Raw genomic sequence first — 24,670 nt, 5'->3', positions numbered from 1 at the left:
TAGCCAGTAACTTGCAGCTGGCTCAGGACGATGCTGCTTGCTCCTCAATGATGATCCTAATGAAGACACTAATTAAGTTCTCAGTGGAAGTAATTAATTAACAACAGGCCCGCCTTGGCTGTTGCCAATAGCAGCATGTATATAGGGAGATAATTAAGCAGGTATTGATATTCAAACACTGAAACTTACTTGAAATATGTCTCTCACCACTACAGATAACACCATCACAAAACACGTAAATTACAAAATTCTTAGGACTCCAGCAACAGAACATAGTCAGCCTAGAAACTGAACCTGTGTGTGGGTAGGGGTATCGCGAGGAATAGATACTTCTACTATGATTAATTATTGGAACCTTAAGATATGACTTAATTAGCAGAAATAAAAACAATAGTCAACACTTATTATGAGCTGACATTTTATAGGCATCAATTCAGCTCAACCTCCCAACAGTGCTATTACGTCCTGTTTCACAGGCAAGGAGCTCTAAGCAAGGAGAGTAAGCTCATTCAAGGGGCCACAGCTAGAAAGTGTCAGAACTGGGAAGTCTGTCAGCAGAGCCCATACTCTGCCCACGACGTCACATCATGAACTTCTTTTAAACAAGCAATTTCATTACGTAACTTATTGAAGTTTATCAGATTATACAACCAAACTCAGAGCCAAGAAATGTCACAACTATCGCACATTAGCATGGTTAATCAGTATTAAGTACGCTTAAACATTTTATACCCAGAGAAGGAATTTTTTTTTTTTTTAAACTCAATAAGGTTGATGGAAAGATTGGCTTTCTAATACATCTACTCATGAGCTCAAATCCACCTCCCTCATTGAGCTCCCTGGTGTAACTGCCTGGGACTGATACAAGCCTGGTCAGGGGCCTGCCAACAACAAAAGCAAGAAGAGAAAAGTTCACGCCTCTTCATGGGAAAGCCCGTACCTATGAGACCACTGGCTGCCAGCTCCAACATTAGTTCAAATGTGAATCAAAATCAATTTTGCTTTCAGAGCTATTTAAAATCTGATTGACAATATTATGCAGTGAGGAGGACAATTCTCTTATTCCTATGCTGAAACTCTTTGGCTCCCTGACGTGTTTGCAGAGAAGGTAGGATTTTCAACAAAAACTGTTTCTTTCATAAAGATTTTACTGCCATGGAAACAATTCCCTCAAAACAATAAGATTCAGTTTCCTCCGCACCTTAAATTCTTGTCATATGTTTCTTCAGTGTAAAAGCAAAATGCACAAATGCATATTCACTGATGCCTAACACAGCACCTGACACATAGCAAATTCTGAACAAATATTTGAGACGGGAAATGATTTCCCCACATCTTGCCTTTTAAACTCCACAGCAAGTATCAAGAGTCTACCTACCAACACGATATTGTGGATGAAGTAAACTATATATAGTCCTTACCCTCAAACACTAAGTCTGTTCCAGGGGTAGGATTTTCACACATAAAATCAACCCAAGAATAATCAAGAATAAAACTGAACAGCTCTAGCCCTAAAGAGGACAGATTTATAAAAGAGTGAAACTAATATGAACAGGAATAGTCTGGTAAGGCATATTTTATGAAGAAGGCTACCTTATCTTTCAGCCATTTTAAAATCATATGTAAGTTATTTATATACTCACATTCTCTCAGAGAGAAAAATGATTATATTCATTGATGGGGGGGATGGAATTTCTGAAGTTCTCTGTAAAATTCTCCAAAACTGAAATGCTTTATGAAACTTAATCTGATCTTATTAATTGTTGTTTCTGAAATAACCAAAGGCCTTGTTTTCATCTTAACTAAATACCACTATCTTGGCTGATGTGCACTGCAGAGTCAAGGTATCTCTCAAAAGTGAATCTTCATGTTGGATGGCAAAACTGGTTGAGAACATTCCAATCTCTTCTTTCTCAACTACATAAGAATTTCAACATTTACAAACTATGTGTTTATGCCATTTGTCTTTCCATATTAAGTCAATAATCACAAGTCAAAGCTATAATCAGATAATCTAATATAACATCAAAAAGTAAGCAATCTACCTGACATCTCATAATTTAGAGAGCAATATTTAATCTGCCTGGCATATTTATAAAAAATTAACCAATCTGTTCCTTTGTTGCCATGTTGAAATGGCCAAAATTTCCTGAAATTTTGGGCCCTCCCCAAGACCAAAAAGAATATAGATAAGAACTGCTTTAGTAATAAGGCCTCTTCAGCACATAGTTTTCTGCTATGATAGTCCATCTCACTGGTTCTTGTTCGTAAAAATTTTTGAAGACCCCAAAGAGCTTTTGTTTATTTGGGTTATATCAATCAATATTCATCATATTAGAAATTAAAACTGACAAATTTGCAAACACTTAGTTATTGAATCATTGACAATAATACCATTATATATTAAAATAAATATTTTTATGAAAAATCTCTTTTCCAAAAACAGAAAATAGTGGGGAAGAAATACTGTTTTACATTTTAAAATTTTTGTAAATGTCTTCCTTAGGAGAAAAAAAGCTAGGTTTTATATTTGCTTCTGCATTCAATTTTGGAATATGCTGTTTCAGTTGAAGTAAATGAAGAAAATCTAGTCTCACACAGAAATGCAGTCGGAAAAGAGAGGAGTACTTTAATAGTCTTTTTATATAATTGTGGATATTTTTCTTGATGCTATACCAGATCTTGACAAATGATAAAGTTTTTAAAAATAGTTTCAATGTGCAACCTGAAGCCATTTCAGTGAATTTTTCATACTGTTACATTAAAATTCATTGGTCTATCTTACACATAGAATGGATCTTTCTCCTATGCATAATTTTGTAACATCATAAATTGGTCATTTGGAAAATATTGGTTCACTGTTTTATGTAGCTCTTCCAAATGTTGACACATTTCATTATACAGTATAAAGATCACATTAGTTAACATCACCAATTTTATCAGAAAAGTCATTAAATATTGGGAAGCTGTCAAGCTCACAGGACTGGATACAAGTTTTCCAAAAATGAATTTTCACTTGATCCACTGCCAATTTTATCATTGGCAATGAACACACCAGTGTTTCTCTTGAAGAGACAGGCTTACTTGATTCATTCTGAGAACTATAGTTTGTCTGTCAGTCATTCTTTTAAGTAAAGATGTTATTCCATGAAAGTAAGGGGGGAAAAAAAACTAGTTCAGCATACCACTCAATCACATAAGTGTTTTTCCATGACACAACCACTGTATTTCAGAATGCCCCAGAAGTGCTTTGTGCATACTTAGGATTTCAGCACAGAAAACATTAAAAAAGGTGTACTCAAGAATCAAGATTTAGTAAGATTAATAATTTCTACCATTTCATCAAGAACATTTTCAGTGGAAAATAGCACTCATTTTTTTTAAAGATTTTATTGATTTGTTTGAGAGAGAGGGAACCAGTGAGGGGAGGGGCAGAGGGAGAGGGAGAAACACACTCCCTGCTGAGCACAGAGCTCAACGTGGGACTCTATCCTAGGACCCTGAGATCATGACCAGAGCCAAAGTCAGATGTTTAACCAACTGAGACACCCAGGTGCCCCTCCAGCATTCATTCTAATTACAAATTCATGACAGTGAAGATTACAATGACTACTAGTACAGTTTTGTGCCACTACCTTGATTTGCACTAAGCTACCAGCATCTTTACCCACATTGCTTTTGCTACATCAGTACAAACATCAACACATTTGACCTCCAGACCTTGGGGTTTCCCTAGGAGTCCCGAGACCACATCCCCAGGGGTCTGCTGGTCTACCTAATATCAGTCTAACCCTCCCACCAATAACAATAGTAAAGCTGGATAAGTTACCAAAAAATCAACTATTTAAAGGCATTGGTGAGCTAGCAGGGCAGCCCAGGACTTGAGCAGCCAAGATCCCAGAGAGATGGAAAGTACTGAGAAGTGAGTCCAAGAGTCTAAGATGCTTTTCAACTCATGGCATTTACTGTTTTGCAAGGAGAAGCTGAGAAGCCGAAATGCAAAGATGAGAGAAGCTAAGAGGCTGAGAAGCTTAGCAGAATTACCAACAGAATCAGAGTGCTATGAAGACGAAAATTAGAGTTCAGGGCCTCCAAGAAGGCGATGCTATGATTTACCCTGAAGGGCTACACACTAGGAATAAGCAAGAACTAGAAGTAAAGCAGCCCCCACAAGGCCTTAAACCCAGTCCTAAATCAGCCCAACCCCAGATTGGATGAAGGTGATCTATTACTACTCTAACTGCTAGCAAAATGTTGAGGAAAAGCTATGCTAGAAAAAGATAACATCATCCAGACCCTACATATTTTATATGCCATGTTCAGCATTTAAACAAAAATTACCAGGTATATACAAAGACATGAAATCAAAAGGAAAATGAATATAATATAAATGGACCCACAGGAGATCCCAGGTATTAGCATGATAAGACAAGAACTTTAGGGACACCTGGGTGGCTCAGTCAGTTAAGCGTCTGCCTTAGGCTCAGGTCATGATCTCAGGGCCTTGGGATTGAGTCCTACATTGGACTCCCTGCTCAGCAAGGAACCTGCTTCTCCCTCTGCCTGCTGCACCCCTTGCTTGTGCTCTCTCTCTCTTTCTCTGGCAAATAAATAAGTAAAATCTTTAAAAAAAAGACATGAACTTTAAAATAACTGATTAATATGCTCCCCCCAAAAATACATTAAAAATGGATAATTTCAGCACAGAACTGAAATCTCTCAAAACAGATATTCCAGATCTCTTTTAAAAGTTAAAATAACTGAGGGGCACTTGGGTGGCTCAGTACATTAGATGCTGGACTCTTCAATTTCAGTTCAGGTCACAATCTCAAGGTCATGAGATCAAGCCCCACATTGGGCTCTGCACTCAGCAGGGCTGCTTAGGATTCTCTCCCTCTCCATCTGCCCCTCCCTGCCCCCATTCTGTCTCTCAAAAAAAAAAAAAGCTAAAATAACTGAAATATTGATGGTTGTAACAGAAGACAGACACAATTCAAAAAAGAATTAGTGAACTAGAACATAGGTGGTAGACAAGATTCTTTTTTTCAAGATTTTATTTATTTATTTGAGAGAAAGAGTGCTTACACGTGGGGGGGGTAAGCCAGAGGGAGAGAGAGAGAAGCAGACTTCTCCCTAAGCAGGGAGCCAGCCTCAGAGCTCTATCCCAGGACCCTGAGATCATGACCTCACCCGAAGGTAGATGGTTAACTGAGTGAGCCACCCAGGCACCCCAATGGTAGAAAATATTCTAACTGAAGCAAGAAAGGAAATTAAAGAGGATGGAAAATGCAGAAAAGAATATAAAAGATAGATATATGGGACATGATGAAAAGGTCAAAGCACAAGTAATATTTGAAGAGACAATTGTTGAGAATTTCCCAATATGTATAAGAATCTCTACAAACCCCAAAGAAAATAAATTCAAATTAAATAAAATCAAGTAGTGAAATTACTGGAAAAACAAAAGAGAAAATTATAAAAGCAGCCAAATGAGAGGAAAAATATGTTATCTTCGAAGGAACAACAACCAGATTGACATCTGGTTTTCAACAATTAACACCAAAAAAGAAGAGAATATCATCTGTAAAATACTGAAAGAAAATAATTACAAACCTAGAATTCTCAACTGGCCAAAAATAGCGGGAAATGAAATAATACAATAATAGTTGATTAATCTAAAATAGGCAAGAAATGAGAGGGGGGGGAAAAGACATAAAACTGGCAGGACAGTAGAAAACAAAATTATAAGATACTAGGTTTAAAGACAAATGTATCAGCAACTACATTAAGTGTAAATGAACTAAATACTCCCAATAAGAGACAAAATTTTAGAATGTGTAGGTATAGATCCATATATATAAACCATATGCTGCTTTCAAGGGACACATTAACTAACACCTATTTTGAGGAAAAAATTGCACAATAAATAAAAACGGAAGTGCAAAAGGAGGAGAAGATCGGGAAGATGAAGGAAGACTTACTTCACTGGGTGGGGTTGACATTTGACAGTGATAATAAATCAGATCCCTCTATCTTCAAGTATAGAAACAAAAGAGAAATATATCCAGAAGTCAGAAAGATAAGGACTAAAACATGAGCTTTACAATTAATATAGCTGAATTTGAAAATAGAGCTTGTCCTGCAGTCACATTTGGGCTTCTTACGTATCAACCTTTCCTACAAGTCTAGACCTTGGGATCCCACCTGACAGAAAGTCCACACAGCTGACACCGGATCCATCCGGGTATAAGAACTGCTTCACATCACTAGAGCCCTTAAAGTTGGGCCTCAGAGAGTAATGCCTCCAGATGTCTGCCTAGAGATGGTTCCCAGCCTCAACTGCACAGGAGAATCACCTGAGAAGCTTTAAAATGGACACAGACCAGACTCCTGAAAAAGAATCTGCAAAGGCAGGATCCAGATATCTAACTTCTTTTTTAAGTGATTCCACTGTGTCTCTAAGGTTGAAAACACTGAGTAAGGTTGGCAAGGGCCCCATGTAAAGTGTGTCTACTATAAGAAAGGTGGCACAGACTCAGAGGAGAAGACATACATCTTCCAAACAGCATGAACTCAAAAGAAGAAACAAAGGGGCTGTTCCATAAATACATAGTTTTCTTTTCTCAATCTCTCTAAGTAGATAAAGCCTTACATTTCCCTTGGGGAGAAAGAGATGGAGGATTTGGAAAGGGCGGACTTATCTTCCCAGTCCTATGCTCTTCTCAAGAATGGAATGGAAGTTTCCTTGTACAACTGTGAGGATCGGGCAACAGGTTTGCCCTTGTGGTTGATGTGGCTTTCAAGCTGGGCCTTCATAGATAGGTAAGTTTGCACATATAAAAATTGGAGGAACAGGAAAAAAAAATTGGAGGAAGAGGGATAAAAGAACATTTGGAAGAAAGGATTTTTCTCTCTCAATGTTTTTAATGATCTTCTGGGCAATGAAAGAATGATTTCTTTTTTTTTTCTTAAGTAGGCTCCACACCCAGTGGGGGGCCGAACGCAGGGCTTGAACTCAAGACCCTGAGATCAAGACCTGAGCTGAATCAAGAGTTGGATTCTTAACCGACTGAACCACCCAGGTATCCCTGAAAGAATGATTTTTAACAATACTAAGTATAAAATAAACAAAATGCCTAAACTATAAGTTGGCTGAAATATGTGTTTCTGAGCTCAGGACCTTCAGCTACTTCTCCTTTAGATCTCAGGCTCTCAGGGACCTTTCTCTGATCTCATAGACAAATTTAAGTTCTCCTGCCATATGTTCTCATGAGATCTAGAACAATTTATAATCTTATATTAGTGATTATCTGGTTAATGTCTGGTTAATGAATTCAATGAGGACAGAAGCTGGATCTGTTTATTCTTCATTAGATTCCAGGCTCCAGTCATAGTTGTTACACGTCTCTTGAATAAGAGTCCCAGGCCATTCATTGGCTGCAAAAAGCTGCTTAAAGTTGCAAATAAGGAAAGAATTTTTTAAGAAAGAGGTGACTGATGCTTTTGTTAGAATTGGGAGTACTGGACAGCTTGAAAATGAAAATCAAATAAGGTTGCTAATCTTCACACAGGTGTCAGTTGCCTGTTCTCACCCAACACAATCAACCACAGCGTAAGCACACCCACCACCAGTCAAGAGACCTGTATGAGACGGTATGATTCTGAGACTAAGACCTCAAAAGACTCTCTTCAGTCAACTGCACTCAGCCAGAGCACAGGCTCCGCCAACTGAGGGGAAAACATAAATAAAGACAACCAGAAGTTTCTTCCTGCTCTAAGGCCTCAGCATAACTAATACCTATTCCAAATAATCATTTTTCTGGATAAGAGTCTGGGGCCTGACAGTAACCATCAGGTTAACCACCCTATCTTGAATTCAAAGGAGGAAAAAGTGGTTAACTTGATGTCAAATAAACACAGGGCACCAAACTTCGTGGCAAATGTTACCCTCAGACAACTGCTTGATTCAGCTGCATGGCGTTGGCTCCTCTGAAAATTTGTCTCTGCCTGGGCCGCCAAAATGATAAGCTGAATCCTGGGAAAGAATCATGCTCCTGAATCTTGGAGAATATTTATGAAAGCAAATACGTGAACAAATAAAATCAGTGATAGAGAAACAATACATGGCTCTCTTCCTTGTTGCCCTGGGCAAATCTGTTGCTTAAACAATAACAACAGGATCTAATCAGTAAACCTCTCAGCTGCCAAAATTATACAAGCAACTTGCCTGTTTAAAATGTCACATTTCCCATCTGATACAAATATCTGCTGTCTGCTCACATTCCTACAGTATAATACAAATTAGGCCCAAACTAAAATTCACCTTGGCACAAACTAGTATTTTTTTTCCTTTCAAATGACCCAGATCTTACATTATAAAAATTGTGAAGCCCTGGCGGTCTTTTCAGTAACTGGAATAGATCACTGAAGCCTCGGTTGCTTTCCAGCCCGGTCTGTCCACCTTATTTTACACGTGGGATGGGCTTGACTAGCTCATTCAAGTCTGCGGAGACCTGGTTCCGCCTCAGCAACCTCTTACAAATGCAACACTGCCTGTTATCTGATTGCTGGAAAAAATCATAGTAGTGAGATGTTTTTATGCTATTTTTTTAACTAAAGAAATAGATCTGGTAATAAAAAAAACCACAACTTGGAAAAATATTTAAAGAAAACAATGTGAAAATAATGGAAAAGGTAAAAAGGTTAATTTGAAAGACTGATATAACCATAATCAGATTTGTTACCTATGTAGGTTTATGCCAGTATACAGACTTTCTCGCTAATGGCAGGAAGCAAGAAATGTAAGCCATGAAAAAATGTCCAACCCGTACACTTTTGTGCCTTCCTATAAAATTAAATTTATACTGCCAATGTACTGCATGCAGACCAGAACCATTTGTCTCCAAGTGTCTTCCACAGACAACTATATCAGAATCCCCTGAGATAGTGGTGAAAAATGCTGTCACCAAAGACCTTCTGAATTAGACTCTCTCTTAGGAACGGGATCCAGGAGGGGCGCCTGGGTGGCTCCGTCGTTCAGCGGCTGCCTTCGGCTCAGGTCATGATCCCAGGGTGCTGGGATCGAGCCCCGCATCGGGCTCCCTGCTCCGCGGGAAGCCTGCTTCTCCCTCTCCCACTCCCCCTGCTTGTGTTCCCTCTCTCGCTGTGTCTCTCTCTGTCAAATAAATAAATAAAATCTTTTAAAAAAAGAAAAAGGAATAGGACCCAGGAACCTGCATTTTCAAATCTCCTTTTCCCCCAAAATAGTGTGCTTGCTCTACAGACCCGGCTTCCTGATAAGTCCTTAGCTACCCCTTCTGATCCAATCGGACCCCCTAAGCTGCTCACATAGAGAAACTCAGAGATGCCTGGGATTTTAAAGTTAAGAGAACCTCTCCCTGGAGCATGTGATTCCTTTAGATCTCTGATCTCACTTGAACCAAGTAAGTAAGGAAAAAATCCACGCAAAGTCTACTGGTTAATACAGTGCGTGAGAAACAACCCCTTCGATGGAGTACTGTGATGTCTGGAAGCCAAATAAAAATGTTAATTGCTTCGAATTACCAAAGCCTCTCAAATTCGGGCAACCAGAGAAGCCAGAGCCACCCCCAAACGGAGACAACATCCAGCACTGTCACTTTTTGTGATTATAAACAAATCACCTTCCCCAACAATCAGACCATCACCCATGTTTATGGATACCTAAAGACTGTAAACAACAATTCAACACCAGCAACCAAACCCCCAAGGAAACAGCCCCTTCCCTAACATTCAGTATCAACTTTGAGATACTCTTGCATATTAAATTAGGAATGAGAATTTTCAAAACAAACAACTCTAATTTTGAACATATTTCAAAGGTCTTTTGAGCAACAAAGGATACCTATGTTTACACAGTAATGTTAAGCAGGAAGGGAAAAGGCCTCATCTGCATAAACATCACTGGACTAGCATTAAGCCTTTCCCAGCCCAGCTCAATTGGAAAAATGCCCCAAAGAAACATTTACAATATGTCTTTAGTCTTAAGTGTTTGGCTTACATATTTAATAAATATTTATGAAAGTAAAAATTTTGATTTTATTTTTTATTTTATGATAAATTCTGCTATTTTTATGATCAATTGATATGTTATGTATCACTCAAAAATAACTCAATTTACATGGTGCTTCTAAGAAACAGGGGTTTGACTCAAATGGCTCTACTTGAGAAAATTATCCAAAATTCAACCATATGGGGATGTGGGGGAGGGCACCTTTATTTCATTTTAGACCAAAGACTTTACAACCTTCAACAGGCTTTGACCTTTCGGCTGAAATCTTTGTTACTGAAAAAGAAATTGCAGGACTATAGTTTTCCCTAAGTCAGGGAAGGTGCAAGTAGGGCTTGCCAAAAAAAAAAAAAAAAAAGCTGTCTAAAGTCTTATTTGTAGTTTCTGGGAAGAGATCAGGCAGTATAGAGGGGAAATAGAAAGCATACCCTTGCTCTTTTGGGGCTGAGTCTCTTCATCCACATCCAAATCTTCTAAATCTAGGAAATTGTCTACCTAGAAAAGGATTAACATCATTGTTATGTATATTAGACCTAATGAAAAACTGCAATCAAGAATCAATGAATCCACTTCCACAGCATTCAAAGTGAGCAACTGAATCCACTTTTCTAATTAACTTTTGAGTCCCAGCTAAAGGTCTTTGTGTTCACTGTGCTTTCCCAGAGACATCTGAAAGAAACGGTAAATTTGGAAGTTGGCCTGGATTTTGTAGGCGCCATAGTAAGATCTCTATACTGAAAGGGAAAGAACAGTCTGAGGAGTTTTTGAAAAGGGACTTTGTTCCCAGATTCTCTCCCAGGATATATACCACCACCGTGACAGTCCAAAACAGTGTCTCTGTTATTTGTTTTTGTTTTATTGCTTTTGCTTCTCAAGTAAATGATGGTGGTAGGTCTGGCTATTACCATAATGGTCTTTCCCTCTAAAGAGCCAGAAAGAAGAAACTAAAGAAAGCAAAAGAGAAAGGTTCATTCGAAACAAAATCATCCTGCCCCAGGTAAATCACAAGAGAGGTGAGCAGGGCCAAAAATCAAGTGTTCTCTCTTTCGAGCAAATAAAACCGAAAATTACTTCAAAGGTAAAAAGCAGAGCAAATGACCTTTACAGACACAATAGCAGCATTTCAATGAAAGACTATTCCACATGGAATACTGCTTTCCACAGCAAGCTGACAATGAGACATTTCAGATTAACAAAATGGTAACATTTCAGACACGAACTAATTCATCTCAGGTGAATATCAAAGAGTGTAAATAAGAAAATGATTTCACCACTGGCACAAAGGAGACCTCGTAGAGTAAAGGCATAATGTCGAAATGCCTTTTACGTTCATGACCTAAAACATGTTCATGACAAAGTAACATAAAATTACAAATTTAGATCTCATAAGTGGAATTCAAAACATAGCCTGGGTCTTTCTTCCCCTAGCTCTACGTCCCAGACCATGGCTTTTATGTGTGAATTAAAAATGGTAGCTTCCATTGTTTGTAAGTACATAACTGCAGTTCTTTCCTGGCATCCAAGTGACAGCAAAAATTTATCTTCCCACGATGGTTTCAGTACTAAAGCTGTTATATTGTCATTTCTCTTAATGGTGATTGTTCAGGGGGACTAGAGTCATGTTTCTCTACTGAAGCACCCATTCATTTGCTAAGCTTTGAGGAAGAAAGATCTAGAACCCAGCCTTAAGATATTTAAACTCCAGTTTAAAAAAAAAAAATATATATATATATGTATATATATGGACCAAATCTGCTGAATTCTCCAATTTTGTATGAGAGACAGCAAATGGGTCCTTTGGGATTTTTTTGCTTTGTTTTTACTTTTTCGTATTTTTTGCTATGGAAGAAATTGAATCATGCCTTACCTTCACCTTTCCTGCCCGATTCAGATCACCTTGAAAGGAACTGCCAACTTTTTGGCCTTCATCTATCACTATCTGAAAAAAACAGTGGGGGCATCTTGATGAGAAAATGAAACTACCAAAAATAAAGGAGCTGATCTTGTAGCCCTTCAGGCAATAAAACTCCCCTTCCGGTTTTTGTTAATTAGCTATGCATGATGGACCAGATCCACTAAGCCATAGAAGTGGTCAGGGAATAGTTCTCAGGAGGTCTGACTTCTACTTGTGCCTCTAGACTCATCCACAGAATAACCTAGAGTAAATTACTTAACCTCAGTTTTCTCATGTGTAAAATAGGAACACTCCCCACCTCATTACCCCACCTCCCATCCCAACCCAATGAACCTCTCAAGGACAAACCCGAGAGTGCTAATACAACATTTTTAAATTATTAGGAAACAGTATCATTGATCATGCCTCTCCACATGCTGGTTAAAGACTCAGTAGAAAATATAATTCCAATAGCTAGTGATTGCCAGTAGAAAGTGAATCCTCAAGGGGGGAAAAATGTTCTGGGGGTGCCTGGTGGCAGAGTTGTTAAGCGTCTGTCTTAGGCTCAGGTCATAATCCCAGGGTCCTGGGATCGAGCCCCACATCAGGCTCCCTGCTCAGAAGAGAAGCTGCTTCTCCCTCTCCCTCTGCTGCTCCCCCCTGCTTATGCTCTCTCTCTCTGTCAAATAAATAAATAAAATCTTAAAAAAAAAAAGTTCTGGTCCCATAATCATCTCATTGGAAGCAAGTTCTGGATTTAAAGAATTGTAGGCCTCTGCCGTATATAAACACTTTCCTAACACAGAGAATTTTGTTCCCTCATTTGAAACCACAATCTAATATACAGTTTTGTCCACAATAACACAAGGAAGACATGATGAGCTAGAAAGTAGAAATTCAAATGTTGTAAAAAGTAGAACAGCTTCCCCTACAGTTCCTTGAGAGTTAAAAACCATAGCTATGGAGAATATGAATATTGTCTATTAAGTCTTAAAGATTAGGAACAGTGCATCCAATATTTAATGACTAAATCTTGGAAAAAACAAGATAACAGATTTTACTTTAAGAGATGAATCCAGAGCAGATAAAAGAAACTCCCATTTTACACACAGAACTATAAAAAGGAATTCTTTTGTCCCAAATAAGAGGACAAGCTAAAATATGTAAATAATTTCAAGAATTTTTAGATGGCAGTTCCTTAAAGGAACTTAAAAATTTGGGGCTAACCAAGTTACCATCATAAACATTGGCTGCTGAAATCATGAAACGTAATGATGATTTTTGGGGTGCCTGGGTGGCTCAATCAGTTAAGCGTCTGACTCTTGGGTTTGGCTCAGGTCATGATCTCATGGGTCCTGGGGCGGGGCTCTGTATTGGGCTCTGCGCTCAGTGGGAAGTCTGCCTCCCCCAACTCTCACACTCACACACTCTCTCTCTCTCTCAAATAAATAAATCTTTAAAAAAGACAGAGAGAAAGAAATGTAATGATGATTCTTAATAAAGTTTCCCAATGGCACTCCTTCTAGAATTAAGAGTCTGAGTTACTGATCCAATAACTGTCCAATGTTTCTTACATTTTTTACAGTTTCTTTCTCTTTTTAATTCATAAAGAATGCTTTTTTTCCTGTTTCTATAAATGTCCTATGGTATTACCTGTTCCTCTTCTGAACATTGTGATGAAGTACGAAGAAAGATGGCTTTATTTCTATGATGATGATCACTTGGTTCATTTTCACGAGCAAATTTTATTGAAGGAAATATGTTTTCTGAAGAATCGGTTTCAAATGCTCCTCTTTTGGTCACATTATCCTCTGAAATGATAAGTTACATATTAGAAAACATATGCCACACCCAGTCTAGTTTATTTTGCATTTCCTGAGAGTCTTTCTTCCAAATAACAACAACAACAACAACAACAACAAAAACTGTTCTTCAAAATCTACAAACTGAATTGAGGTACTGAGCACTCTGAATTTTATAAAATTATTTCTAAAAATGCACACAAAGATAACACTGTTTCATTCACTTTTCAACAAATACTTATTAAGTGCTTACTATATACCCAGCTCTGTTCTCAGCCATTGCTAAAAGGTCAATAAAGTACAGTATTTGCAAAACTCTTAGACATTAACTATCTCTTTTTTTTCTAAATTTAAGGGGAGGTTTTCCTTATATGGAAGCAACATATGGGTGATTTTGGAAAATTTGTAAGAGAAAAAATTAAAATTAGAAAATCACTCATAATCTTATAAAACAGAAAAGCTGTAACAATTGTTTTCAATGGCTATTTTTCTCATATTTTATCTGTGAATCCATATACTTCTAAAAAGCAATGTTTGACTATTCTTGACAATTTAAAACTATAAACAAGGGGCGCCTGGGTGGCTCAGTCGTTAGGCATCTGCCTTTGGCGTGGGTCATGATCCCGGGCTCCTGGGATCAAGCCCCACGTTGGGCTCGCTGCTCTGCGGGAAGTCTGCTTCTCCCTCTCCCACTCCACCTGCTTGTGTTCCCTCTCTCTCGCTGTCTCTCTCTCTCTGTCAAAATGAATAAATAAAATCTTTAAAAAATAAATAAATAAAATAAAATAAAATCTTTAAAACTATCAACAATACCTTTGTACTAAATCTATGCACATTCATGATTATCTTCTTAGGATAAGGAAAGCCTAAGATTAATCCTAAATTAAGAGGTTGAGAAGATAATGATAACATGATGCCATTAACAGAAATGTGGGGGATAAATTTGGATGAGAGATAATGAATTAAGCTTTGATCATGTTCATTTGAGGTGTCAGTAGAAATTGTGAGGGAAATGTCCCAGAGGCAGCTGCACGTGTAGGCTAAAATGCGGGAGAGATATCGCAGCAATAGGTAAGTATCTGGTAAAAATTACACTGGGATAATCGTTTAAGCCATAAAATTGCTTTCTATATTAGAATTAATAATTAGGGTTAACATTTATTGAGTGTCAGATACTCTTTTATGAGCATCTCATAAATCTCATTTAAAGCCCACAACAACCCTAGAGGTAGGTACCATTAGTATCCCCATTTTACAGATGAGGAAACCAAGGCCTACAAAGAGATTGAGTAACTTGTTCAAAGTTACACAGCTGGTAAACAGCACAGTGGGGATTTGAACCCAGGCCTTTTGACTCAGAATCCACACTCCCAACCACAGTGCTATGCCACTTAGAGTAATATAGCAAATGAAGGCAACACGTCCTTAGAGAACAGAAGAATGAAGCAGAAAAAAGAAAAAAAAAATCCCAGAAAAGAGACAAAGAAGAAAAGTTTACAATAGCACAAGAAGAACCAAGGGTGCACAGTACATTCCAAAACCAGAAGTGACTTGCTGCAAATGACAATAGCAAATGCAGGAATCTATGTAGTGATCAACAGAAGAGTGACAAAGAGATTCAAAAGAGGCCAAGGGCAGAAATCAGGCAGATTGGAGAACCCTGTTCCATCCCCTTATGGTGCTCCGCCATGAAAAGGCTCCAGAGTCACAAGGACTGTCTGACCTGTGAGCTTTGTAGGCAGGTATCTAACTAAAGGGGTTACGAGACAGCCTAACCCAGCCCAGTGGTGGCCATGCTTTGTTTCTCTTGAGCTATTAGTTGCATCAGAGTCAATGAGATTCTTTTTCACAGTCAGCTGCAACTCCAGAGTCCTTTCTTTGCTTCCTTCTACCCTATCATTGGCAGAGTTAAGACTTGTAGGGGTATCTATAGGACATTAACACAGGATTACTGTTGGAGCAGAGAGATAAGGTAACCTAGTCTATAACATGTTATTAATACCCAAGAAGCCAGAGCGGGAAAATGCAAGTACTGTATCACTTTCTCTTTAAAAGGGTTGTATTAATAAATAACACAAGTTCAGGCCAGCTCTTCCTGCTGACTTCTACACCAGCATCTGTGGCTCCTAACTAGCTTCCACGGGGAGAGAAGAAACTTTGATTTAAAGCATTAGCCTTGGTAGCTGGCATGGTGGGCAGGGAGGCGGGGAGGGGGGAGAATGAGTCAGGTAGTGGGAGGGTTGCCAAGAATACTGCTGGAGTAACCAACCAGCACTATGAAAGATCAGGTAAGTGAGGTAAAGATGGTCTTAGGACGTCTCCTCCTGGACTTCCTCCCCTTTCACCGCCCCCAGAAGGGTCCTAAATCAGTCCTAGGGCAAAAATAAGCAATGGTAGCAGGGTAGAGTGAGATACACATAGAAATGCTTGGACACAGAAGTTATGTGAGGAATGAAACAGTTCCTCAAACTCTGTCAAAGTTAGAGGCAAGAAAACTTCCTGTGACTACCTGTCATTCTTCAGTGCACTGTTCTAACAGGAGGTGGAACAGTTTCCCTTCTCCCTGCTTATCCTTTAAGACTAGCACAATGTAAATCTAGTATTGACTGAGAAAATACTATGTCCCGGCACACTATTGTAGTAGTCTATTGACTTAAAAACCTCAAAAGCACAGTGATGTTTGGGAAGAACTGATGCTCTGTAAGGACAAGTTCTATTTATTCTCATAATCACTCAATGTATGCCTCTGCCATTTCCAATCACACGCCAGGTGATCTGACAGGTAACCAGATGAAACTCCTTCAAACTAAAAAGCAATATATAACAAAGTCCCAGGTTCTGATCTGATGTTGAGCTATTGTTGGGGTCTCAAATTGAACAAAATATCTTGTTCATCCTTTTAAAACTTCCTTTCATTTATGAAATGAATACCAGAAGATTCAGAAAAGAACTTGTTCTCTCTCTGATGGAACCTACTGTTTAGGCCTTCTTCCTGAACCTTGAAAGTAGTTTCACAAGAATATATACTCTGTCACTCCAAAGACCCAGAAGTGCTTCTCATAAAGGCTTTTATCATTTTTTGAAAAAGCAGCAAAAAGTAAATCTCTTGGCAGAATAAGATAGGAAAAAAGTTCTTTTTTCAATATGATAATGTCAAAATGACAGATGTTGGCACAGCCCAGAATCCAAAGTAACCTAAAGCCTCCCAGAGTTATCCTAGTGGCAAGCCAAACGTGCCACCCAAGTGTCTGTCTCATCTCCTTCTGTTTCTGTGTTCCATCGAGTCCTTTTCCCCCTTTCATCTCATCCCTAACGTTTCTTGCTTTGAAATACGTGTCAGACATAACACACTTTAGAAATCTAGCAGCAATATTTCAGAGCACAAGTAGATTACTGAGACCCGAAAGAGAGTTTCTTTGGACATTTCTGAGTCAAAACTTCAATACAGATGAAACAAAGGCTTTTTACTGTTGTTGTTGTTGTTGTTTTTCTCCTAAAGGTTGCATTATTCTGAAGCAATGGAATTTCAATTTTCTTTTGATACCAAATAGACAAGCTTCCAACAGATCTCCCTTACAAAGCCACTCACTAGACCTACCATGTCTAATTTCAGGTCAAAGAAAAATATTTCACTCCTTGAAAAGGTGGAAACCACAGATGCCTCAATAAATTAAACATTAATCACATTCTGATTGTACATCATCCGGATGAAAGTGATCGCTTTCAGAGAACTCCATTTTGAAAAAAATGTTTTACAAATTCAAATCGTCCACATAAAAGCCAGAGGAGACTACACCCCTTGTGCTGAGAAGTATCACCACACTGGCAGGAGAGTTTTCACAGATCAACACAACCAACATCAGAATTCATGACCAAATCTTGACAACAACCTCAAGTGTCTGTACTTCTGCACCATGGTCAATGGCAATATAAATCAAGAGCATGTTCTCAGTCGAGAAGAGATATTGACTTGTTGCTAGAAGGAAAGAAAAATTCACGGGGGGAAATTCTGTACAACCCTGGGTAGTTGCAAAAAGCCTTCTGCAAAGAGAATAGGGGATAAGCAATCATGCTTGTAACAAGGCTGGGTAGTTTGAAAGTCAGGGGGTGATTTTCACATTATATTCCTAGCCTAGAGCAATGTTTCTCTGGACAATAATATTTGTTCTTGATTTGTCCAGCTAAAACTACTTCACTCCACTGCTTCTTGATCACATGCTCCTTGGTATCTGGCCTCCCCTGGAGCGACAGTCATTAGGATTAAATAAGCAATTTAAAAACCAATCAATCATACATCAGAATAAATCCAAAGAAGCTAAATTCAGCAGACAAATGTTTTGTCTAAATTCCCTTTGCAGTGCTCTGAATTCCAACTGTTTTATGTTCTTCATTTGAAAGGGCACAGGGAGGAGAGGATTACCTCAGCCTGGCCAGTCAGGAATAATTGTGCTTTCCCCGAGGCTGGATGATAATTGACTCATTATTCACAGTCATAGCTCTCAAGCTGCCAAGACACAAATGTACAACCCTGGCCCAGAAAAAAACGTGTGTCAAAGCCCAAGATGAGGGACACAACAGCAATAAGTTGAAATTTTTGAAACATCCAGTTTTAGGTACTCACAGAGAAAAAAATATGAAGAGAGAGTAAAGTAGCTGAAAGTTGATTTACGGGAAGAAAATCCAAGTGGCAGTTGAGCTATGCAATCCATTCAATCTGAAAAGTTATATTCCAGGCATCAACGATATGCAAGGCAACAAAGATGGGCAAGACCCAGTCCCTGCCCTTACAGAGTTGACAAACTAAGAAGTTAAGCCCGGTATGCCAACCACCAAAAGAGAACACAACTATGGCAGACAATGGAAGGGAGTCCAAAGTAAGAGAACGGCAAAATCACAATAGGTTTGGGAGAATCATAAAAGGCTTCACATAGGCATGGAGCATCTGAGCTGGGCTTTGGAAGGCAGTGACAATTTCAAAAGGTGAGCACTGTTGAGGTTATCCCACAGAAGGAAAACGGCATGAGCAAAGCCCCTGAGGAAGAGTCACAAGAGTATTCCAGGAAGATGGGAGCGTACGTTCAGTGACATGTGGAAGGGCTGATATTTGGAGGGCCTGACAAAAACTCTATAGTTTACCTAGGCCCTTGGGAGTCACAACTAGAGGTGCGCTCTAAGGAGAGGAAATGGGTAGAATGGAGCAGAGTAGACCAGACACTGGAGCTAGCTGTAGAAAGTAGAGGTAGTAATCCAGGTAGGAACTAAAGGAACCCTCAGCAAAGGATTTAAGGAAGGAGAAAAGAGCTCACAAAGGGAGTTCTTTTTTTGTCTCTAAAACAGAAATGAAGACACTATGTCCAAGTGGTTATATTTCCTCCCTCTAGATAACTCAGAATATTCACCTTATCTTCCCACTGCAATCTGTACTATTCTTTTAATTTAATTTGGCATGCCCTGTTAACTTCCCTTTTCTTTTTTTTTTAACAATCTCTGTGAAGATGGAAGTAGATAATACAGCACGCTTGCAACCTGTGAAATGGATTACACTTTGGTGCAGAGGCTACACATGTCACCCCGTAAGATAAGCTCACCTTCCCAACAGATTTAGCCAAGGCCACAGAAGGGAGGTGGCCCACAGTAGCAGCAGATAGAGCACATTTGAGCACAGCTTTCCTTAGCTCCCAGAACCCTTAAAAGGGTGACACCTGCTGCTGACACTGTCTACACAAGGTAGATCTTGTTGCATCCAAGAAGTTCCTTTCTTTTTGTATCACAGTCCTTACCTACTTAAAACTTTCAAGTCTATGCACATACAATTTATTTTCTTAGTAGGAAATATTAAGAGAGACAAACAGGACTCTCCTCGTTCTTGAGCCAAATCCAGTCACAAGGCTGTACTGTATACTCATCCAGTGAAGAACATACGATAAAAATCTATGTATCCATGAATAGTAGCTCTACTTCTCCATTACTGAGGTATAATTTACAAAATTCACTTAACTTTAAATGCACAATTCAATGATTTTTAGTCAACACAGAGTTGTGCAACCATCACCACAATTAAATTTTTAGGTCCTTTCCATCACCCCAAAAAGGTCTCTGGTGCTCATTTGTAGTCATTCCCTGTTCCTACGTCTGAGTGCAGGCTAACCACACCACCAATCTATTTTTTATGGCTATAGATCTGCCTTTTCTAGACATTCCATATAAATGTAATCATACAATATGTGAGCTTTGTGCCTGACTTCTTCACTTACCACAACATCTTTGAGCTTCATTACTTCGCTCCTTTTTAGCCATTGTCTGGATAGCTCCCATTTTGTTTTTCCATTCACCAGTGAATGGACATTTGGGTGATTTCCACATCTTGTACCCCCTTGATTCTGATGTTGAGTTTGATCCAAGGACCACCATTGCTAACCCAATTCCGTGCAGTGCCACAACAGGATGAAACCAAAGCAAAAGACAAGAACAGAGTTCTAGCTTCCCTCCACACCCAGACAATGGGAAGAATGCACATACTTACTGAGGCTAAAACTCTCTGATCATCTTATCTCCTCACATGGTCACAGCCTTAGCATGAGGCCACTCTATTACGTGGTCCTGTTTTCTTCAAATTTATCTGAAATCACTAAAACTACCTCTCTTGTTGTTCATTGCCTACCTCTTCCCACTAAAATGTAAGCCTAAAGAAAGCAGGGACCTCTCTGTCAGGAAATTACTCACAGTTCCTGAAAGGGAAAATATTCATTCTCCACTCCAAAGGGCATGTAACATTTAAGAGTGAACGTACAGTGATGCTCAACCCTTCAACCAGTGAGTTCACCGCATGCTGAGCTGGAAGACTCGAGGAGGAGTTAAGAAAGTTATAAGACATGGCCTCTGCCTGTGAGAAACATATAATTCATTCTCTTAAAACTTTTACTCACTCAAAGGCACAACATTTTGCATATCTTTCAGCTAGCATTTCCATGTCTAAGAATTTATCCAAAAGAAATAATTAGGTATGTGGGCAAAGATTTCACTACAAAGTCAAAAATGTCTATCTATTCCCTTGGAAACTTTTACTGAATCGAGGCCTTAAATTTTTGCATATCTTTGAATTTCCATGTGTAAAAATGTACCCAAAGGCCATAAATAAGAAGGGTACAAAGATGTAGCTCCTGAAAGAATAAATAAATAAGGCCAAAGGCATTACGAGGACCTAGGAGGCTATCCACAGCCACGCCTCGTCTGCCTCACCACCTCCGTACCTCTTACCTCAGCTCCCCCTCTCACCCTCGCTCCTGCCACTTCAGCCACACTGACCTCCTCACTGCTCCTCAACAGGACCCAGCTGCCGTCACCAGGCCTCCACACTGGTTATTCCCTTGGCCTCAAATACCTTTCCTTTAAGAATCCACAGGCTTTCCTCCATCAGCTCCTTCCCATCTTCATTCACATTTTACCTTCCCAAGGAGGCCTAACCACATCACTCTACATAAAAATGCAACCCTATATCCCCCACCAGCACTCATGATCCCCATATCCTGCTCTGTGTATTTTTTTTCTTTAACAGAGCAGTTACAATCTTCTAACACAAATATTTTTCTTACATATTATATTATATATTATGTTTACTGTTTGCTGCTCTCTCCCCCTTCTAGGATGCAAATTCCCTGAAAGTAATGACCTTTGTCTCTTTCATTCACTTATGTGAGCAGTACTTGGCATACAGTAGGTGTTTAATAAACATTTATTGAATGAATGAGGATGTGCAATGTAACATCATTTATAATAGCCAAAAATTGGAAATAATTAAATGCCCAACAAAAAAGAGAATGGTGAAATTATAGCAAATCCACACAACTGAATACCATGCAGTCTTTAAGAATTTTGTTAAATAATCATATTTATTAACTGGGAAGTTCATAATACATTATGTGAAAAAGCAAGTTACAAAAAGTATTATAGTATGATATCACTTTTATAAAATAATTATAATAAATTTGCTGAATATATACATGAATGAAAATATTAGGTTGAGCCCTTACTATTAATTTAGGTCTGTTAATATAAATAAACATAAATATGTATTTGTAGTTTTTGTATATATAATTATTTAATCCTAATAACACATCTGTGAGATAGAGGTTATTATATCCATTTTACAGATGATAATACTGAAACTCAGAGATTTTAAAAACTTTCCCAGACCACCTCGTTAGGAAGCAGCAGAGCTCAGATTCAAATCCTGGCTGTCTCTAAGTCCTATGTTCGTCGCTAATAATTGTATCTATACACAAACTAATAAAACAGAACAATACAGCAAGGAGGTATACACCCATGGTTTATCTCTAAGACATAGGATTACAGTTTTATTAATTAGTTAACTTTAAGGATATAGCTTCAGCTGTATGAAACAGACACCTTAAGTAAGCATGGCTTAAATGGGATGGAAGTTTATTTCTCTCTCATGCACTAATAGAGATGCAGATAATCCATAATAATATGGTAATTCTGCTTCACGGAATCATTGTAGATCCCAGGCTCCTTCTTCCTTTCTGCTCTGCCATCCCTAGGGCACCACCCTTCTCCAACATGGTCCACGATGGTGCACAACATATTCTTGCTCCAGGCAAGAGGATAAAAAAAGAGAGGAAAGTGTGTACCTCTGTTCCCTTCTGTCGTTAGTGAAGGCATGATTTAAGCTATTATATCAAGGAGGCACCAAAATAGAGCAGCTCAAACAAGAATTTTATTTCTCTCTCATGTAACAGTTTAGGGCAAGTGGGCAGGCTCTGTTCCATGAGATGGTCCAGGGATCCAGGCTGGCAGGATGTTCTGCCATCCTCGGCACATGGCTTCCATCTCTGTATCTAAGAACCACTCTGACAATTGCCTATTTCCAGCCGGGGAAAAAGGATTAAAAGAGTCTAGGACATGTTTCTTAAAGATATCACCCAGAAGTTACACATATCAGTTCCCCTCACGTCTTACTGGCACAAACTTAGGAAAACAGCTACTATACCCAGCTGCAAGGAGGCTGGGAAATGTCATCTTTATTCTGAGGGACCATGGAGCAGCTAAAAATGTTACTGCTACAGAAAGAGTGTATTTTTCGTTTTCCCGAAGTGTGTGTGTGTGTATGTGTGTGTGTGTGTGTGTGTGTGTGTGTGTGTGTGTTCATGCCTCTGTATTTTCTAACTTTCCTACGTGAACAAAAAAATAAACTTATCTATAGAGGCAAAAAGCATTTTATCTAACCAAGTCTCTTCTAAACTGTAATCTAGGGAGAATACCTATATGTATCTCCTTCCTTCTTAAAAAGTCGTTCCTAGAAATACTAAGGAAAAAATACATGTGAATACATAATATTTCACATTTACATTTTTTATATCATAGACTCAAGATTATTTTAATATTCAACTTTGACGTCCCTCTTTTAAATCCTAGTTACCTAATCATAAAATTTTACACTTGAATAAGTCTCTAAAAGTACCTTCATATATAAAATATACAGCAAAAAAGGTACCAAAGCCACCAAAATTATTGGAGGCGCATTTCCTAGAAGTACAGATGACAAGATGCCTCTATGCCCATGTGGTCTCCCAAGACTCTTGCCTGTGCACTTGCCAATCGCGAAATGCTCATAAAGAACACAGTTCTTCTGGCAATAACACAAGGAGCCACATTTCCCTGTGATGAAGTTAACTCTGGCCTGTACATAATCCTTCAGACTTGGGACAGAATGTATGCTGAACCAAAGCCCACCCTAAAATTCTGTAAGCAAGCATACCCTAGCCACTGTATCAGAGATCAGCAAGATCACAGTAAAATTTTCCTGTAACCCACTGTTCTTTTTTTTACAAAGTGCCTTTTAAATAATATAAAATGGTGACATTAAACAAAAAAATTATGGTTAAAGAAAAATAATGGTTCTTACCCTCTGGGCAGGGGGTATAGACAATTTCATGAAAGCTGTGGACCTTATTCCTAGGAAAATGCAATATATACAAAAGCAGAGAATTTTATGGAATACACACACCTCCCCATTTAGGGCAGATGTCCTCCTCATTTAGGGCATATTTCTGAAAGTTGGTCCAGAAGTCAAGGCTCCTGGTCCGTACACTAGCACTGCTGAACCAAAATTTGGGGACTGATTCCCCAAGAATTCACATTTTAATAAGCACCTCCCCGGTGATACTTAAGGTAAGACTCCCAAGTAAAGATTCCTTGGAGTAGAACGTAAAAATTGAGACTTAAAAAGAGAGGGAGGTACAGGCTTCTCGTTATGGAATGAGTAAGTCACAGGGATGAAAGGTACAGCACGAGGAATAGAGTCAGTGGAATTTTAACAGTGTTGTATGGTGACAGATGGTAGCTACACATGTGGTGAGCATACTACAATGTACTGAGTTGTTGAATCACTATGTTGTATACCTGAAACTAATGTAACACTGTGTGTCAATTATACTTCAATTAAAAAAAAAAAGATGTAGTATCTGATATCTTTGTCCAAGTATATAAATACCTTTGCTTAAAGGTTCTGTGTAAACATACTATTTAATCTATCCACCAGAGGCCAGTGTAGCATTATGCCCTGAACTGTGTAGTCTTACACTATACATAGACACTACACAATATATACCATACAGGGCTGGTTTTGACTCCATCAAGGGACAGGATGTGGACAGCTAACACCATAAACAATATTTTACCTTTTTTATATTGTAGATTCAAGATTTCTTTAATACTTAACTTTGATATTTCTCTTTTAAATCATAATTAGTCCCCATAAATAAAACTACACTGGGGTACATCTTTAAAACCTACAAAGTACCTTCATGTAATTTCATCGGATTCACATAACAACCATATGAGACACACTGAGCAGGCAGAATTATCCCTGCTTTACAGATTCAGAGAGATTAAGTGGAAGGCCTGCAG

At 38.7% G+C, this 24,670-nt stretch overlaps 1 protein-coding gene across 4 annotated transcripts in view; it reads right to left on the bottom strand.

The window, feature by feature from the left end:
• The window catches only part of IFTAP (intraflagellar transport associated protein), a 68,590-nt gene that overhangs the window by 9,801 nt on the left and 34,119 nt on the right, over positions 1 to 24,670 (bottom strand). For 3 of the 4 annotated variants that reach the window (XM_027581392.1, XM_027581396.1, XM_027581393.1), the window contains 3 exons: positions 13,596 to 13,753; positions 11,916 to 11,987; positions 10,477 to 10,543 (listed from right to left, as the gene is read on the bottom strand). In XM_027581392.1, the coding sequence (XP_027437193.1) occupies positions 10,477 to 10,543; positions 11,916 to 11,987; positions 13,596 to 13,753 (297 nt within the window). The remainder of the gene's footprint in view (positions 1 to 10,476; positions 10,544 to 11,915; positions 11,988 to 13,595; positions 13,754 to 24,670) is intronic. The other variant, XM_027581395.1, reaches the window with a different exon arrangement.

Source organism: Zalophus californianus, chromosome 11, assembly GCF_009762305.2.
Source record: "Zalophus californianus isolate mZalCal1 chromosome 11, mZalCal1.pri.v2, whole genome shotgun sequence".
Classification (NCBI taxonomy): domain Eukaryota; kingdom Metazoa; phylum Chordata; class Mammalia; order Carnivora; family Otariidae; genus Zalophus; species Zalophus californianus.
Note: the sequence above shows the minus strand (reverse complement) of the source record. Positions and strands in the feature narration are given on the sequence as shown.